General features: G+C 43.3%; 1 protein-coding gene across 5 annotated transcripts in view; it reads left to right on the forward strand.

The window, feature by feature from the left end:
* Positions 1-8: 8 nt before the first annotated feature.
* Positions 9-18,678, forward strand: part of TAF1 (TATA-box binding protein associated factor 1) — a 114,181-nt gene continuing 95,511 nt past the window's right edge. For 4 of the 5 annotated variants that reach the window (XR_010590459.1, XM_005286057.4, XM_005286058.4 and 1 more), the window contains exons 1-5: positions 28-161; positions 319-436; positions 4,528-4,644; positions 5,982-6,095; positions 6,891-7,132. Coding sequence is in view for 4 of the 5 variants with exons in the window: in XM_005286057.4 (XP_005286114.2) it covers positions 36-161; positions 319-436; positions 4,528-4,644; positions 5,982-6,095; positions 6,891-7,132 (717 nt within the window). In the remaining variant the exon portion in view is untranslated. Of the gene's footprint in view, positions 162-318; positions 437-4,527; positions 4,645-5,981; positions 6,096-6,890; positions 7,133-18,678 lie in introns of all 5 variants that reach the window. The other variant, XM_065557403.1, reaches the window with a different exon arrangement.

Consider the following 18,678-nt stretch of genomic DNA (forward strand, 5'->3'; position numbering starts at 1 on the left):
GTTTTGTTTCCGGGTCGCGTTCCGGGACGGGCGCGATGTCGGACTCGGAGAGCGAGGAGGAGGCGGAGGGGGGCCGCGCCGGGCCCTTCTCCCTGGCCGGCTTCCTCTTCGGGAACATTAACGAGGCGGGGCAGCTGGAGGGGGAGAGCGTCTTGGACAAGGTGAGGCGAGGAGAGCTGGGGGGCGCGGGGTTCTGGCTGGCCGAGGCCGGGCCCGGGCCCCTCGCGCTGCGGCGGGAACGTAGCCCTGGTGCCCCCCGGGTGTCGTCCCTCGCGGCGCCGGTCCGCTGACGGCCGGTCCTGTCTTCTGCTGTTCCAGGAATCCAAGAAGCATTTAGCCGGTTTGGGCGCCTTGGGGCTGGGCAACCTGATCACCGAGATCACAGCCAGCGAGGAGGATGCTGCGGAGACTGACGGAGCCCAGCTGGACGAGGAGGGTGAGTCTGGGTTGGTTAGGCTGTAGCTACTGCAGCACAGTCAGATTTGGTCAAATCGAAGGGTTTCTTTAAAGAGTAAAGGTGCATTTCTAGCTCTTCTTACTGAAATGAAAATCGTAGTTTTATCGTTTACACTGGTCACGTTTTGATATCTGCCAGTCAGCAGGAAGGCGGAGGCAATAACTATGAGGCATAAACTGTCCTATTTGCATTACTAATGTATTAATACTTAAGCCTAATAATTGTACTTTAGGAGATAACTGTGGTGCACATTTGTGCATTTGCATCAGTTGTGTGCATAAAGTGGTTAAATACGGGATTAAATGAGTAGTTAGGTGCCTGTTTAGTGATTCATTATTGTCTCTTGTTCAGTCTTTAAAATAACCAAGCTAGTATGGAGGCCTCTATGTTTTTTAACTAATATATGCTACTTAAAGTTCCAGTTTATTGTAACCTTGTTTTCCTGCTTAGTTGTGTTTCTCCATTTCCCCGTTGCATCTTGGACTTACTTAAATTGTAAAACCTATTGGTTCATTGATCTATTGCCTTCATTATTTGTTTTTCACGGCGTATAACACAATGGGGCTGTGATCCTTGATTGAAGTTTCTAGATGCCACTGTAATGTACTGGAGAGACAAGGTGGGTGAGGTAACTTTTTTTTATTGCACCAGCTTCTGTTGGTGCAAGAGAAAAGCTTTTGAGTTTACACAGAACTCTTCTGGTCTGGGAAACTACCTCAGGGCTTGTCTTCACATACAGTGATACAGCTGCTGTAGCATTTTAGTGAAGATGCTACTGTGCCAATGGGAGTGGGTTACCGATTTTCACAAATTAATTACTCTAGAGCTGACATGTCAGTCCTCATCCTCAAAGGGAACCTGCACAACAATTTTAAAAGATGAATCAGGGCACTTAAATTCATTACTCTGCTAGACACTAAAAATCATGGACTGAATACAGATACTGGATTTATGGCTTATTACAACAATCTGTAACCCACTAACAATTTCTCCAGCTGCTATCCATCCTTTCTTTCCCAGGACTGGAAGGGTATTAATGGGCCACTTCACCTTGAATGGTACCTTGAAATATGTGTTAACTACTTATGCTAAACAGTCTGTTCAAACCTTGTGTTTAGCAATGACACTGAGACCTTGTCTACACTACAGGTTACTTTGGTATGACTTACGTTGCTCAGAGGTGTGACTAATCCACACCTCTGAGCGATGTAAGTTATACCGACCTAAGCACCAGTGTACACAGTGCTATGTCAGCGGGAGAGCATATGGTCTACACTGGCACTTTACAGCACTGCAACTTTCTCGCTCAGAGGTGTGAAAAAACACCCCCTGAGCACTGCAAGTTTCAGCGCTGTAACATGCCAGTACAGACAGTGTACCAGCGCTGGTACCTATGCCCCTCATGGAGTTGTTTTTTTTTTTTTTTCCAGAGCTCTCTCCAAGCGCTATGCCGCAACTACACAAGCCACGTTAAAACGCGGCTGCAGCAGTGCTTTAACATTGCCAGTGTAGACTAGACCATAGCTACTGCCTCTTGCGGAGGCAGGCGTTATTAAGCCGATGGGAGAGCTCTCTCCCGTCAGCTAAGAGTAGTGGTTCTCAGCCCACAGCCACATACGGCCCAATTAGCACAGAGCTGTGGCCCATCTCAGCTGTGTGCTAAAAGCTGCCTGGGTGCCCGGGCTCCTGGGTTCCCAGCTGCTCAGCGCAGGGGTATCTGGACTGCCACGGTAGGGTTGGGGTCTGGGCTGCCGGCCCACCCCGTGTGGCGGGGGTCAGGGCAGCCACTCGGCCCCGCAAGCTCTGCAGTCTGAGTCGGGCGGGCAGCTGGCCTCCCTGTGGAACGAGGGTTGGGGCTGCTGCTGCCCTGCCATGCAGCCCAGGTAACACATTGTGGGCCGCGTTGTAATCAGCTGAGAAGCAGTGGCTTAGAGCCTCTCCACCATAAGTGCTAGACCTACGTGCTCTAGTGTAGATGTACCTGAGTTAGTTCCCCAGACCTGAAGAAGAGTTCTGTGTAAGCTTGAAAACTTGTCTCTCTCATCAATAGAAGTTGGTCCAATAAAATATATTACCTCACCCACCTTGTCTCGCTAGTATCCTGGGACCAACGTGGCTAAACAACATTATGTACTGCAATCTACTGTAAATACAAATAAATAAATAAAGGACAGAAATAGCACTGGTCCTGAAAGTGCTTGAAATGTCTTTTTCTCACCAAGTGATGCTCAAAGCCTCAGTAACTTTAATAAGAATAGAAATAGTTCCAACATAAGGGCCAGAGTCTACCCTGCCAGTTATCTTTGTACAAACCTCATCTTATCATTAGACAATTTGCTGTAGTTCAAGGTTAATGTATTGCCCTAGCTTTGTAAACTTGGGTAAATCTCACTGCCCAATTGCTTTCCACTGCCCTTATACATGTTTATGTTGTCTGTAGATTGTCTACTCATTGGGCCAGGGATCCCTACCTTTATACCTATCTGTAAAGTTCCATGCTCACTGTTTGTGGGATTTATTTTTGTTTAATACAAAAAACTTTTATGTTAAAAGAATGATATGAAGGTTGCAAAGTCAAGCGTTTGAAAGTTGAAATGCCAGAATTAAGGATGCCTATTCAGTCTTAAGTCTGTCTCTTGTACATGAGCATTGTGATGATTTTTAATTACATGATCAGATATTTGTTTTTCTTTTCTGTACATGTTTCACTTTTTCCCAGGATGGAACAAAGCTCAGTGAATGAGGCAGTTGTTCAGTATTGCTTTCTGTCATTCAATACGTAGCTCTGGGGCTTATTTATTGCACACTATCCAAATGCTGCACTGAATATAGAATTATGAAATTCACCATGGGCTTTTCTGTACTGCTTATCACTGTAGTATGTTAGTACCTCACAAATGGTAACAGACCCAATTTTGGTTGGAGATCATCCTTTCTCTTCCTAAAGTCATCTTCCTTATTCTTTATACCCTTTTCAACTTCAAGAGCAAGTTAGATGGTGTCCTACTGACACAGCATCATTCACTACACAGCCCTGATTCGTGCCCCTAGCACCCTCCATCCTGCATGCTAAATGAGTTAGGAATCTTGTGGAAAAAGTGATCATGTAATTAAGGACTGTATCGTGCATACACAGAACATCAAGGTTTTGAGAGCAGCCTTAGTTCTGGCATTTCTTAACTTTCATGAGCTTGACTTTTGCAATCTCACTACCATTCTTTTAGGAGTTCTTAATTTAATTTTCTCCTTTTTGGAAAAAATGTGAAAACAAATTTATTTGCAACTGTAGCAACACTCCATCATGGATTATCAGCAGGGTGTGAATCATCACTCAGACTGCAGCATAGACTCCTTGATTGCAGTACTAATTATATTAGCTGCCAGCAGGAGTGAGCTGCCAGCAGGAGTGTACATAACATAATGAAACAGTGAGTTATTTATAAATGTGTAGACCTATTTTACAGACCGTATAGTAAAGGACAAAGATATGATAAGTTATTTTTGAGAGGCAGCGTGGCAGTCGTAGAGTTATATTCCCAACTTTTGTAACCCCTAAATTGGGATATGGTGCTTTGCTTGATACAATTGTGAAAGTACAGAATTACGAACGTTCATCAGTAGAAAAAAATCATTTAGGACTCATGGTCTGGTTCCCAGGTGGTGCACATAACTCTGGGTCAAAGGGACTGTCTCAACAGCTTATAACTCTGTCAAATTTGAACAGATTTTCATGAGGCTGGCAAATGGCACTTCCCTGACCACAATGATCCATCTCCCAAATTTCAAAGTCTTGCTGCAAACCACGAAGGTGTTGGAGCTCTTGGGGGCAGGGGAAGGGAAGAAAGACCAGACCGTTTTAGAATAGAAAACGTTAGGTAACCTTAATACAGGGATTGCATTTGCTCCTCCAGTAAAATAGAGTATAGAAGGGGGTGGAAAGAAGTTACAGCAGGAAGGAGGGGGTAGGCGGGTGGAGAAGTCAGGATAGACTAACATGGGATGAGGTAAGATGTGGTGAGCACATGTTGGGATATGATTTTGTTTTATGACAAGTCTTTCCTCCTTCTCAGGTTGGGTTAAGAGCACAGAGGATGCTGTTGATTACTCTGATATTAATGAGGTGGCTGAAGATGAGAGCCGCAGATACAGGCAGGCAATGGGCACCCTTCAGCCAATTCGAAGACAAGGTAATTAGGGGTGGTAGGAGTACACATAGACAAAATGATTAACAGTTAATGGTACAGTATGTCTCTGTGGGCAGATTGGCTTTTGCTGCTGCCTTTGAGAGTGATCTTTCTCTAATCATTGTTATTCTGCCATGTTCTTTGCCTGCTTCACAAACCTCATGTAAGCCAGTGGGGCAAATAAATGGCCCGGACATCAAATAATGTACATGAGGGCGGTGAAATTTCAGTCCCTTTCTTTAAGGCTGGGTTTATTTTTCCAAAGCAAAACAGCTCATAATTTCTATAGATAAACCAGATTGTTTTCTCTGACCCAGGGTCTCCTGCAATATCCTATCTCCTCCTCATAGGTGTTCCTGTAAACTGAGTTGTTGGTTGGCCTTTGATCTAAGGACAGGGTAGACCACAGGCTGTTACATGATTTCTGGACTCAGACCTTTCTCCTGGGAGGAAGTCAGTCAGTCACAGGAGGGGGCTAAGGCGCATTCCCTTGGAGGATTGTCCCAACCTATGACAGCCTTCCTCTGTTTCTCCCCATCTCCCTTCCCTAGCATTCTGTTTAATGGCCCTTGCTGCTGAGGAGGCATCTTCATCCTAGTTCTACCACGACTTTCACAGGTTATAAGGAGGGGTGAGACTGGCCTTTATGCTTCTCCAATGGGGACTAGTATAGGAGATCCCTGCCTGTAGAATACAGAATTCCAAACATCTGCAGTTTTTTGCCCCTATGTTATTGCTAGTGCTATTGATGAATCTACTGCCTGTCTCCTAAAGGAACTTTCCATCTCCTCTCCTGTCAGTCAGGAGCAGGAAATTAGGAATGTTGCAGTAAGCTAGGGTTTCTGCCCTGAATTTTCTTGTTTCTCTCATCAGTTTTCCTGCTCCCCTACTCATCCCCATTTCAAGCCCTGATTTTGTAAGCGGTTGAGTGTAGGAAAACCACAGTTGGGGCAGCTTTTGATCTATTTGAGAAACTGGAAAGGGATTTGTAATAAGTTAATGCTGAGACAGGGTCCTTTCTGTGGTTTGGGGTGGAGATCAGAGACCCTAGTTGTGGTATTGGGGAAGGGGTGTCTGAATATCCTTGAAAATGGATTTTTTTTTTTTAATAAAGATAAATAAGTTAATGGAGGATAGGTCCATCAACAGCTCTTAAGCCAAAATGGTAAGGGATGCAACCTCAGGCACTGGATGTCCCTAAATGCCAAATGCCAGGAGCTGGGATTGGACAACAGGGAATGAATTACAGAGACAGGATACTGGGCTGAATGGACCATTGGTCTGATCCAGTATGGCCATTCTTACGTTCTGAAGTTGATTGTCTCCTTTTGACTGGTTAGATGAAGATGAGGATGATTATGATGCTGACTGTGAAGATATTGATTCCAAGCTGATGCCGCCGCCGCCTCCACCTCCAGTAAAGAGAGACGATGAAAAAGATGCAACTGCCCCTGGTGAGTAAGGACTCTCATCTTCTATTTGAAACTTGTGGAAAGAATCTGGGAGTTTTGGGATGACAGGATGTGACACATCAAAGATTCAAGCATTTCTATCCAGTGGCTTTATACTGTAGCATGTTTGGGATCTTGTCAAAGATCCATCCTGCAGACTGGATCTGAAGATGGTTCGTGGCCAATTATGCAATGAAGTAGCGCTGCTTAGGGGTAACTGGCTCTTATATAAAATACAGAGTAAAAGATGTTATAACACTTTCAACAGTAATGTTAAGATTCATAATCAAACCAACCTGTGAAATTCAGCTGCTTCTCTGTTTTGCCTTCTCTCAGCGGGGACTGTGAGTTGCAGGGGTGATCTAGGGATGCACTGAAAGGCTAAACTGGAACAGGAATCAATAACTATAAAACATGGAGACTAAGGCCTTGTCTTCACTTACCGGAGGGTCCGGCGGCAGGCAATCGATGTTCTGGGATCAATTTATCGCGTCTGGTTAAGACGCGATAAATTGATCCCGGATCGATCCCGGAAGTGCTCGCAGTCGGCGCCGGTACTCCAGCTCGCCGAGAGGAGTACGCGGCATCGACGGGGGAGCCTTCCTGCCGCGTCTGGACCGCGGTAAGTTCGGACTAAGGTACTTCGAATTCAGCTACGTTATTAACGTGGGGACTTAGTGGGGACCAGGCCTTAGATTACGCATAATTTAAGATCAGGAAACAATGCTTGTGGAGTGTGGGGGTTGTACTGGGGACCAAGAAAGGAAACTTGTTCATAAGGTACTTGCTCTATTGTAGTATCTGAAGATGGAGATGGTATCATTCTGCCCTCCATCATTGCTCCGTCCTCTGCTACCTCTGAGAAGGCAGATTTCAGCAGCTCTTCTGATTCTGAGTCAGAGATGGGACCCCAAGATGCAAGGCAGGCAGAATCCAAGGAAGGGAAACTGACACTGCCTCTTGCAGGAATAATGCAGCGAGATGCCACCAAACAGCTGCCAAACGTTACCGAGCTGTTTCCGGAATTCCGGCCTGGCAAGGTATTGTATGTGTTGGGGACAATGTCCAAGGGGAAAAGATGGAAACTCCGTCACTTGGGACACTCAAGACTGGAAAAAAAGCCATCCTAGTAAATATGTGCTTGGTAGAGTGAGAGGGGCTAGGTGATTGTCATCTCCATCTCCGATTTCTCTGTGTTTGTGTACTGGCTGCTATCAGTGACTGCTTTCCATGGGAAGCTGGATAGTGCTTCTCCTGCTCTCAGGAGGAGTCTCTTAGAAATAATTTTTCATGTAAATCAGGTTCTGATGTATATGTTTTACCCTTTATATAGAGCTTTGGTGCACAGATTTCAAAGCACTTTATGAATGGGGAGAGAGTACCCTTCTCTAGATTACAGGTGAATCACTGAAGTTAGTCACAGCCTCATCCACTTGTTTGTCAGCTTCTCTCACAAATGCCTCTGCTCCTTATTCCCTAACTCAGGGAACTTTCTCCTGAACTGATTCATTTAAATACCTTCTCAAGACCTATTGCGTCTGTGACTCCTATAAGAAATCAGCTGATAGTAATGGCTAGGATGAGATGAAGATGGGGGTAATTTTAAGTAGCAAACTGTTTGTAGGTCCACATCTTCTTAGGTTGTAAATTCCTAAAGGCAAGGGAGCATGTCTTTTTATGTGTTTGTCCAGCACCCAGCACAAGGATGTCTTGATCCTGAGTGGGGCTGCTGGATGTTTTTCCAGTGTAAATGTTTACTAATAACACTGCTCTACAGCCAAAATGCTTCTGAAATAAATGTAGTCAAACTTTACTAATTCTGGGTCACTGAGAATGAAAATGATGCTTAAAATTGTTGATTGGCTCTAGTTTTCAAGATCTGCTATTGGGTCAGTATATATGAACCTTGACTTGGGAATGGCGGAGGATAAGTGAGTTATAAAGGGAAGGAATCTCAATTTAAACCAGAAATGACTAAAATATGAATAAATCTATGACTGGGTTTGGACAGTACTTGCTTTTTAGGCAAAACAATGAATGATGCAATCTGAAGCTGGTATTGCATCATACATGATATGAATTGCATCATGTTATTCCTAGAAGTCATGGATGATGCAATCATAACGAAGCTTACATCACTTTGCTGAACAAATTGCCCTATATCAGCTCTAGAAATCATACAGTGTTGTGCTCTTATTTGTCAGTGTTTGATTTTTGCAAAGAGACACATTTCTGTTTAGCCAAAGTGAGCAGAGATGCCTCGTACTTGTGTGAACAGTGCAGATAACTTCTGCTATGTTTGTGGTGAAGTGACTTTTGCATCACAAAAGCGCAGTATAACCACTATGGTTAAGAAAGCCTATCACCTTTATTTTGGCTGCAAAATTGGAGCTCAGGACAAGAGGTGGGCCCCACACATATGCTGCAACACTTGTGCAACAAATCTTCGCCAGTGGTTGAACAGGAAAAGGAAATCTATGCCTTTTGCAGTGCCAATGATTTGGAGAGCGCCAACAGATCATACCAACAATTGTTACTTCTGCATGGTGCCTCCAGTTGGGAAAGGTGTGTCAAAGAAGAAAAAGTGGACTGTGCATTATCCAAACATTCCATCAGCTATACACCCAGTACCCCAGGGAGAAGGACTGCCGGTTCCTGATGCACCGGAATCATTCTTACTTGAGTCAGACGAGGAAGAGGATGAAACTTCTGGTCCTGAACCATCAATGTCACAGGACCCACATTTTCTCCCATCCTCCTCCTCTGAACCACACCTCATAACACAAGGTGCACTGAATGACCTTGTCAGGGATTTGGAACTACCCAAGAGTAAGGCAGAGCTGTTGGGCTCCAGACTCCAGCAGTGGAATCTCCTGGCAGGTGATGTTAGGGTTTCCATGTTCCATGACCGTCAAAAGGATCTTGTCCCATTCTTCTTCATGGAAGGTGATCTTGTAGCCTGCAACAATATTGATGGTGTGATGGCAGCCCTCAACATCGTTCACGATCCAGATAAGTGGAGACTGTTCATTGATTCATCGAAGACGAGTCTTAAAGCTGTTTTACTGCATAATGGCAATGTTTTGCCATCAATTCCAGTTGATCATGCAGTCCATATGAAGGAAACCTATGACAACATGAAACAACTTTTGAGGTGCATAAACTATGACCAACATCAGTGGCAGCTTTGTGGCGTTTTGAAGGTTGCTGCTCTCTTGCTTGGTCTGCAGACTGAATACACAAAGTACTGCTGTTTTCTCTGCGAATGGGATAGTCGTGCAAGAGATTCCCACTACATCAAGAAAGATTGGCCACTCCGACAGTCATTGGAGCCTGGGAGGAAAAGTGTTCAGCATCCACCACTTGTTGAATCAAGGAAGATTTTGTTACCACCCTTCCACATCAAGATGGGTCTGATGAAGAACTTTGTCAAGGCCATTGACAAAACACAAGCAGCTTTCAAGTACCTCCGTGGAAAATTTCCAAGGTTAAGTGAAGCTAAGATAAAGGAAGGTGTCTTTGTTGGTCCTCAGATTTGTGAACTTCTTCGAGATAATGCATTTGACCATGCACTGCGTGGCAAGGAAAAGAGGGCATGGAAAGCGTTCCAGTTAGTGGCAATAAATTTTCTCGGAAACAACAAGGCAGACAACTACAGGTTGTTGGTGGAAAACCTTCTCAAGGCATACAAAAGCCTTGGTTGCAATATGTCACTAAAGATAAATTTTTTGCATGCTCATCTAGATTTTTTTCCACCGAACTGCGGAGCAGTAAGCGACGAGCACGGCGAGCGATTTCACCAGGACATTGCAACAATGGAGAAACGCTATCAGGGCAAATGGAGCCCATCAATGCTTGCAGACTATTGCTGGACAGTGACAAGAGATGCTCCATTTAATGAATACAAGAGACAAGCCAAGAAGCGCCGAGTAGACACTGAATAGGACTAAACTATGTACATAATAGTTTTTTGCCTTTTGTTTCATAATACATTTTATTTATATAACCCTTTTGCTGATTTTTAAAGTGTTACATAAACAGGACAGGTGAAATATTATCATGTAACGCAACCATAAACACATGAAAAGACCTAGGTTTACAATTTATGATTAAAACTCTATCTACACAGTGTACATAGACATAAAATGTAAAAACTTAAATATCTTAGAAACAGTAGCCAATCAGTTGTTTTAATTGTCATATTTGAATTCAGCACATCAAAATACATAATAAATAGCACATTTTATCTCTGAAGCAGACGACGTCTCAAAAATTGTAGACCAGTGTAATAGTGCTAAAAAAACTAGATGAAACAATTAGGTAATCTCCCAGGAGTTGTTGCAGGGTTGATCCCTATTGTAAATTTGCTAATATCTTGTAAGTGCTTTGGAGCAGGGACTGTCTTTGTGTATTTCTGTGGTGCTTAGCACCTACTCAGGTCAGGGCCCCACTGTGCTAACACAATACAAATAATAACTGTTCAATCTATTTTTAAATGTGGCAAGAGACTGGGATTCCACCACTGTTTTCCAGCCTCATACATTTCACTGTTGGGAAGATTTTCCTCAAATGAAATGCTAATTTTTTTTCTTAATCTTGTCCCAATTACTCCTACTTATATCCCCTTTATTATAGGTGGAGCTGTTAATGACAACAGTTATTAAAGTTGCCTAACTCCTCCTTTTATTACCCCTGTTTCCAGTTTATAACTTTGCCAAACATCTACAGTTCATGTTGAAACTTTTCATTCTTGGTCTCTGCCACAAGTTGATTTTTTCTGGAGTTTTAATAAAAATGATGTAGCTATTTTGGAGAACAAGATTGGCAGGTATATTATTCCTTTAATTTTAACCAAGTTTTTCAACCATTTTTTGAAGAGCACTAGCACCTTAGGGGTTTGCTCCAGGAACTTGAAATTTGGCAGGGGGATATACCCGGAGGTTAAACGTTTTTTTTTCCTTGTGAAAATCCATCGAGATTAGTTATAAATCACAGAAAATGATTATTTGCACATGTACCGTAGAATTTGTTAGAGGCTTATTTCAAATCCTGTATCGTAGAGCCCTGCGCAGGACTATTTTTTTTTAATACTGCTCCCGTCCTGTCTGCAAGTCCCACTCCCATCCACTCCCGCAATCTTTCCTGCATTTTTATCACGCTTCCACCTTAGATCTCGCCAGAGAGACAGATTCCACCAGGCTCCTAAAAAAACCAGCCAACCAGGGCAGGTCCACAACATTTTGGCACCTGAGGAGGGGAGCTCAAACGACTCCTCCATGCCCCCTCGCTTGGGTCAAAACTTTGAAAGGTCTCAATTCTGCCTTCTTCCTGTTCTACTCCTCTCATGGTACAACTCTGCTACCTATCCCAATAAAGGAGAACTAACAACTTAAAATGCCTTGTTAAAAAATGTTATGCAACACTTAACTTTCAAATGCCTGAACAGCAAATGTAACTTTTCTTGTCTGCATAGTAAACATTGGCATTTTTATCTGTTTGAATAATCAAAGTGGTGCTTTCCGTGCCTTCTTGGTTGCAAAGATTTGAACTGCTTCCTGAAGGTCCACATTCTGGGCTAGCTCGTGCTCTATTGAGATGGTTGCAAGGCCGACCAGCCTCTCCTGTGTCATTGTGGAGCGTAGATATGTTTTTATTAACTGCAGCTTGGAGAAGCTGCGTTCTCCACTGGCAACTGTTACAGGAAGTGTTAGAAGTATGCACAGAGCAACAAAAGCATTTGGAAAGAGGGTGGTCAGCTTATTTGTGCACATATATTCCAGAACAGCCTTTGGAGTTGATCCTGCTGAAATGTATCTTGAAAGGGCTTTCAGTTCATCACCTAAATCACACTCATCAATATCGCGCATGTCATCATGTGTCAACATTGTCTCTAATGCCCTGCATTGCTGGTGTAGGTCTTCCTCAGGTATAGTGAGGAGTTTTGGAATATCATACAACATCCCAAATATACTGCTGTGTTCCTTGAGCTGCATGAAACATTCTTCAACTGACTTTATTGCACAATCTAGCACCTGGTTAAATAATTCAACTTTGAATTGTTATTTGGGGTCTCTTATGGGATTATCCCGTGCCTCGTAATCAAAATGTCGTCTTCTTTGGTGACTCTTGTATTCTTGAATGGGTGGGAAAATAGCTTCAGGGTGAAGTTCCTCTGCAGAATATTTTGAAATCCCTCATCTGACCGGTAAGACTGTAGATACGACTTTGCTTTGTCCAGTTGTTCCATTGCTCCAGATATATGAAGGCCAACACCTTGGAGTCTCTTGCTTACAACATTTATTTCAAACAGTATGTCATGCCACAACACTAAGCCACACAGAAATTTGAAGTTATATATGTTTCTGGTGATTCCATTTCCCTCTGCCACTGTTTTCCCACGAACAGTTCCTGTCATAGCATTATCCTCCATAATGGCAACTATGGCATCATCTATCTTCCCAATTTGGTATTTGATAGGCTTTATCGCCTCCACTTGACTTTCCCATTGTGTGGCACTCAGTGGTTTCAGTGTCAGAGAGAATGTTCCCATTTGTTGCTTCGAAATTTGCCATCGATGAGTTGATGCAGAGAAAAATACATAGATGCTTTGAATTATGTTAAAAAAATTCAGCAGCCTCGCTAGAAGCTGATGCTGCATCACTGACCACCAAGTTCAATCAATGAGAACTGCATGGGACAAAAAAAATCTCGAGGGTTTAACTCTCGGATCCGTGTCTGCACTCCTCTGTTCTTTCCTCTCATGTTGGCACCATTATCGTAGCCCTGACCTCTCATGTCAGCTATCGCAATTCCTGTATCTTCCAGCTTTTTAAGAAGCACATTTGTCATACCAGCTCCTGTAGTATCATCAATGTCAATAAATTCTAGAAAATGCTCTCTGACAGTCACCATTGCAGGGACATTTTCACTAGGTTCTGTTGTCGTTACAAAACACATCATCAAAGTCATTTGGTCCGTATGGCTGATGTCAGGTGTGCAGTCCAGAATAACAGAGTAATATCTTGTTTGAGAGTAGCAGCCGTATTAGTCTGTATCCCCAAAAAGAACAGGAATACTTGTGGCACCTTAGAGACTAACAAATTTAATAATAAATTTATTTATAAATTTGTTAGTCTCTAGAGTAATATCTTGCTGACTTCAGATCTACCACAATCTTCTGTTTGACTTTTGTTGCCAGTAACTGTATGATCTCATTCTGAATTGTTTTTCCAAGGTAGTGGTGTGTGTACATTTCTTGGATGGTGACTCTTCTTAGATGCTCCTGGAGTACAGCATCGAACTCAGCCATCAGCTCCACAATTTTAAGGAAGCAACAGAGGGTCCTGTGGCACCTTTAAGACCAACAGAAGTATTGGGAGCATAAGCTTTCGTGGGTAAGAGCCTCACTTTTTCAGATGCAAGAAGTGAGGCTCTTACCCACGAAAGCTTATGCTCCCAATACTTCCGTTAGTCTTAAAGGTGCCGCAGGACCCTCTGTTGCTTTTTACAGATTCAGACTAACACGGCTACCCCTCTGAATTTTAAGGAAGTTTCCTTTGTTTGGCACATACAGCTGATCTGAAGTGCCACGCAGTGCTAGGTTTTTTTTGGTAGCAAGCATTCTCACAATGGCAATGAGCCTTTTCAGAACATTTTGCCAGTAAAGAGACTCTGATGCAATCTTCTCTTGACGCTGATCATCTATGGTGGCCTTTAACCTTAGTCTAATCTCAAGTTCTTTCCACCTATGGAATGCTCTCTGGTGATTTGCTGCCTTCTCATGGCATGCCAGATTTCTAGACAGATTTTTCCAGTCCTTTGTTCCTGTAGAACCCAATGTGGCTGGAACATTAGACTGGAAGAGTTTGCAACAAAAACAGTATGCAGCATTCTGGGTTTTTGAGTACATAAGCCATGGCCTCTCCACTTTGTCACCATCGGGGATTTCATGCCAGTAATGTGTTGGATGGAAACTTCTATTTTCATTGTCTTTGGAGAACATGAAGTTTTTTTCACTTGCTGTGGTCCATGCAGTACAAGGAAGTCCCTCGGGCTCCTGCTCAAGTGGGTCCACAGTCCTGGATCATCTAGATTTAAGGAACTAAACTCAGCAGCGGCTGTTTCTTGCGCCTCCACCACACTCTTCTCTGATCTACACTTTTCTTCAGGAATGTGCATGGTTACATCCATTTCATATGGATGCTGCAGTAGCTGCCAGGTAACCTTCACTCTGACTAACTGGAAGATCAGGCATCTCCTCACCACACATATCCTCACTGGGGCCAGAAGGCTCACCGTGAACATTTGTGTCTATGTATCTCAGGAGACCTCCTTCCTGCTTAGATAGAAAAGCTTCCTTTGCTTTCTTTCTTTTTCTGAATGCTGCCCCATAGGGCATTTTCTTCTTTCACTCATGACTGCTGTTCTGTGCCAGCTATAGTGGCTCTCAACACTCAATTGAAGGGGACAAATAAGCAGGCTGGTAGCAGGGCCTGAGTGAGGGAAGATATCAGTGTCTTAAGGGCCTAACTGGCTCCTAGTACTTCCTGTTCTCCTCAAGTGGGTTCAGGGAAGCAGCAGGAAACAGGAAGCTCCCGGAGAAGCTGGTGTTATTCAGTCCAGGCTCCTGGGGGTGCTAGAGAGGTACATAAGAGGCTCCTCCTCTCTCTTACTGCGGCTCCTGCTGCTTTCTATTATTCCCTCTCTCCTTTACTCCTGCCTGCCTGTTATGTCTCTTGTGCCCTCCTTCCTCCAGCACAGCACTCCACCATCTCTGTGCATCTAGGGCAGAGAGAATACATGTGCACCAGCAGCAGACAATTTTCTACACTCTGGGTCCTAGTGGCGCCCCCCCCCCCCCCCAAGTCTGGTACCTGAGGCGGCCGCCTCAGTTCGCCTCATGGTAAGACCAGCCCTGCAACCAACCCTCAGTTGGTTACTATATTTTATATATATAAACGGAATTCAGACACAATTTTTATTACTAAAAGAATAGAACAAATCTTGTTTAAACTATGTAAAAATACTTTGTCTGTTAGACATGAACTCTTTCTATCCCTCGCTTAAATTTAAGTTTTACAATTTTTAAAGTGTTTTCCAACTAATTACCACAGTCTGTCGTCTTCGCCCCTGCCCCCAACCCCGCCCCCAACAAAGTACGTTTTACTTGCTCCTGCTATTATGGCAGCATGTCCTGTAGGTCCTGTGGGATCCCAGTCACGCTGCAGGGCTCTGCTGAATGGCTCCATCAAAATACCATTTGTGGCCTGGAAAAGGTGCACTGGCCTGGAAGCCAAAAGACTATGAACCTCAACTCTTCTGTTGACTAGTCTATTTAGACTGTAAGCTCTTCAGGGCAGAGATTGTCTACTATTATGTTTGTACAGGACCTAGCATAATGAATCCCTGTTCTTGGTTGGGCCCTAGGCACTACCATAATAAACATGATTAATAATAATGGTGGTAATAATTCTGTGCATTTCACAAGCCATATTACTGAGCAAGGCCTTGCATCCTTACCCTGGGAGGCAAGCAAGCACCCATATTTTACTGAAGGAGTAACTGAAATGTCTGTCAGGGCTAGAAATAGAACTCATGTCTCAGATATGGCAGGCTCAGGTCATAACCAGTTAACCACCTTGCCTCTCAGAGAGAACCTGCTAAATGTATGTGTGTAGGTATCTTGTCTGTTGCTATTCCTCCATATGTAACCCATTGTTCAAGGGTTGTCTGCCTCTAGTCTTGTCTGGTTTACAGAAGATAGCAGCTTACTGCTGCTGTCAGCTAATCATGGAATTGTAGGACTGGAATGGACCTTGAGAGGCCATCTAGTTCAATCCCCTGTACTCATGGCAGGACTAAGTATTGTCTAGACCATCCCTGACAGGTGTTTGTCTAACCTGCTCTTAAAAATCTATAATGATGGAGATTCCACAACCTCCCTAAGCAATTTATTCCAGTGCTTAACCACACTGACAGGAAGTTTTTCCTAATGTCCAACTTAATCCACCCATGCTACAATTTAAACCAATTGATTCTTGTCCTATCCTCAGAGGTTAAGAAAAACAATTTTTCTTCCTCCTCCTTGTAACCACCTTTTACATGGGCCTTCATCATCCTAATCCTTGAGGTGTCCTGGCCAGAGAGAGAGGGACCCAGATGACATCACCACCCCTACCAGCTCCAGCTGAATCCCAGAAGCCATCAGGGATGAGAGTTATTACCATCTTAGATCTGAGCTGAGAGACTGTCAGAGAAGGGGGCTTTTCCTTCTAAGACTGAACTTTTACGACAACAACAACACCTCCAGCCCATCTCAACTAATTTCTTCTCCTTTTCCCAAAAAGGCAGTGTTAGATCCCATCTAAGAGACAGTCAAACAAGAAGGCATTCTTTCCTTCTAAAAGCTGTTGACAGCTAAAGGGCAAGGGATCAAAGGATGTTGTTAAAACAAAAGCCTTGCTTAAAATTTTAACTGTGTCCCTTTTCTGTATCTTTAATAAAGGTTAAAAAAAGTGTTATGGTATGTTTGCCAGGGTGCTAAGCAGGCTGAGGTGTCTCTATATCAGGCCCTGGACCCTGTTTAATGTTGGACAGTGACTGGGTTTTGTTAACACCTTTAGCCCATTTATTCCATCTAAATTAATTCAAATGACCACACACTGAATGATAAAAAAATAACAATCTAAAAAATAAAAAGGAGTCATATAAAAAATGGAAACTAGGACAGATTACAAAGGATGAATATAGGCAAACAACACAGGAATGCAGGGGCAAGATTAGAAAGGCAAAGGCACAAAATGAGCTCAAACTAGCTACGGGAATAAAAGGAAACAAGAAGACTTTTTATCAATACATTAGAAGCAAGAGGAAGACCAAAGACAGGGTAGGCCCACTGCTTAGTGAAGAGGGAGAAACAGTAACAGGAAACTTGGAAATGGCAGAGATGCTTAATGACTTCTTTGTTTCGGTCTTCACAGAGAAGTCTGAAGGAATGCCTAACATAGTGAATACTAATGGGAAGGGGGTAGGTTTAGCGGATAAAATAAAAAAAGAACAAGTTAAAAATCACTTAGAAAAGTTAGATGTCTGCAAGTCACCCGGGCCTGATGAAATGCATCCTAGAATACTCAAGGAGCTAATAGAGGAGGTATCTGAGCCTCTAGCTATTATCTTTGGAAAGTCATGGGAGACGGGAGAGATTCCAGAAGACTGGAAAAGGGCAAATATAGTGCCCATCTATAAAAAGGGAAATAAAAACAACCCAGGAAACTACAGACCAGTTAGTTTAACTTCTGTGCCAGGGAAGATAATGGAGCAAGTAATTAAGGAAATCATCTGCAAACACTTGGAAGGTGGTAAGGTGATAGGGAACAGCCAGCATGGATTTGTGAAAAACAAATCATGTCAAACCAATCTGATAGCTTTCTTTGATAGGATAACGAGCCTTGTGGATAAGGGTGAAGCGGTGGATGTGGTATACCTAGACTTTAGTAAGGCATTTGATACGGTCTCGCATGATATTCTTATCGATAAACTAGGCAAATACAATTTAGATGGGGCTACTATAAGGTGGGTGCATAACTGGCTGGATAACCGTACTCAGAGAGTTGTTATTAATGGTTCCCAATCCTGCTGGAAAGGCGTAACGAGTGGGGTACCGCAGGGGTCTGTTTTGGGACCGGCTCTGTTCAATATCTTCATCAACGACTTAGATATTGGCATAGAAAGTACGCTTATTAAGTTTGCAGATGATACCAAACTGGGAGGGATTGCAACTACTTTGGAGGACAGGGTCATAATTCAAAATGATCTGGACAAATTGGAGAAATGGTCTGAGCTAAACAGAATGAAGTTTAACAAAGACAAATGCAAAGTGCTCCACTTAGGAAGGAAAAATCAATTTCACACATACAGAATGGGAAAAGACTGTCTAGGAAGGAGTACGGCAGAAAGGGATCTAGGGGTTATAGTGGACCACAAGCTAAATATGAGTCAACAGTGTGATGCTGTTGCAAAAAAAGCAAACATGATTCTGGGATGTATTAACAGGTGTGTTGTGAGCAAGACACGAGAAGTCATTCTTCCGCTCTACTCTGCTCTGGTTAGGCCTCAGCTGGAGTATTGTGTCCAGTTCTGGGCGCCACATTTTAAAAAAGATGTGGAGAAATTGGAAAGGGTCCAAAGAAGAGCAACAAGAATGATTAAAGGTCTTGAGAACATGACCTATGAAGGAAGGCTGAAAGAATTGGGTTTGTTTAGTTTGGAAAAGAGAAGACTGAGAGGGGACATGATAGCAGTTTTCAGGTATCTAAAAGGGTGTCATAAGGAGGAGGGAGAGAACTTGTTCACCTTAGCCTCTAAGGATAGAACCAGAAACAATGGGTTTAAACTGCAGCAAGGGAGGTCTAGGTTGGACATTAGGAAAAAGTTCCTAACTGTCAGGGTGGTTAAACACTGGAACAAATTGCCTAGGGAGGTTGTGGAATCTCCGTCTCTGGAGATATTTAAGAGTAGGTTAGATAAATGTCTATCAGGGATGGTCTAGACAGTATTTGGTCCTGCCATGCGGGCAGGGGACTGGACT

The sequence above is a fragment of the Chrysemys picta genome, chromosome 9, assembly GCF_011386835.1.
Source record: "Chrysemys picta bellii isolate R12L10 chromosome 9, ASM1138683v2, whole genome shotgun sequence".
In the NCBI taxonomy this organism is placed as follows: domain Eukaryota; kingdom Metazoa; phylum Chordata; order Testudines; family Emydidae; genus Chrysemys; species Chrysemys picta.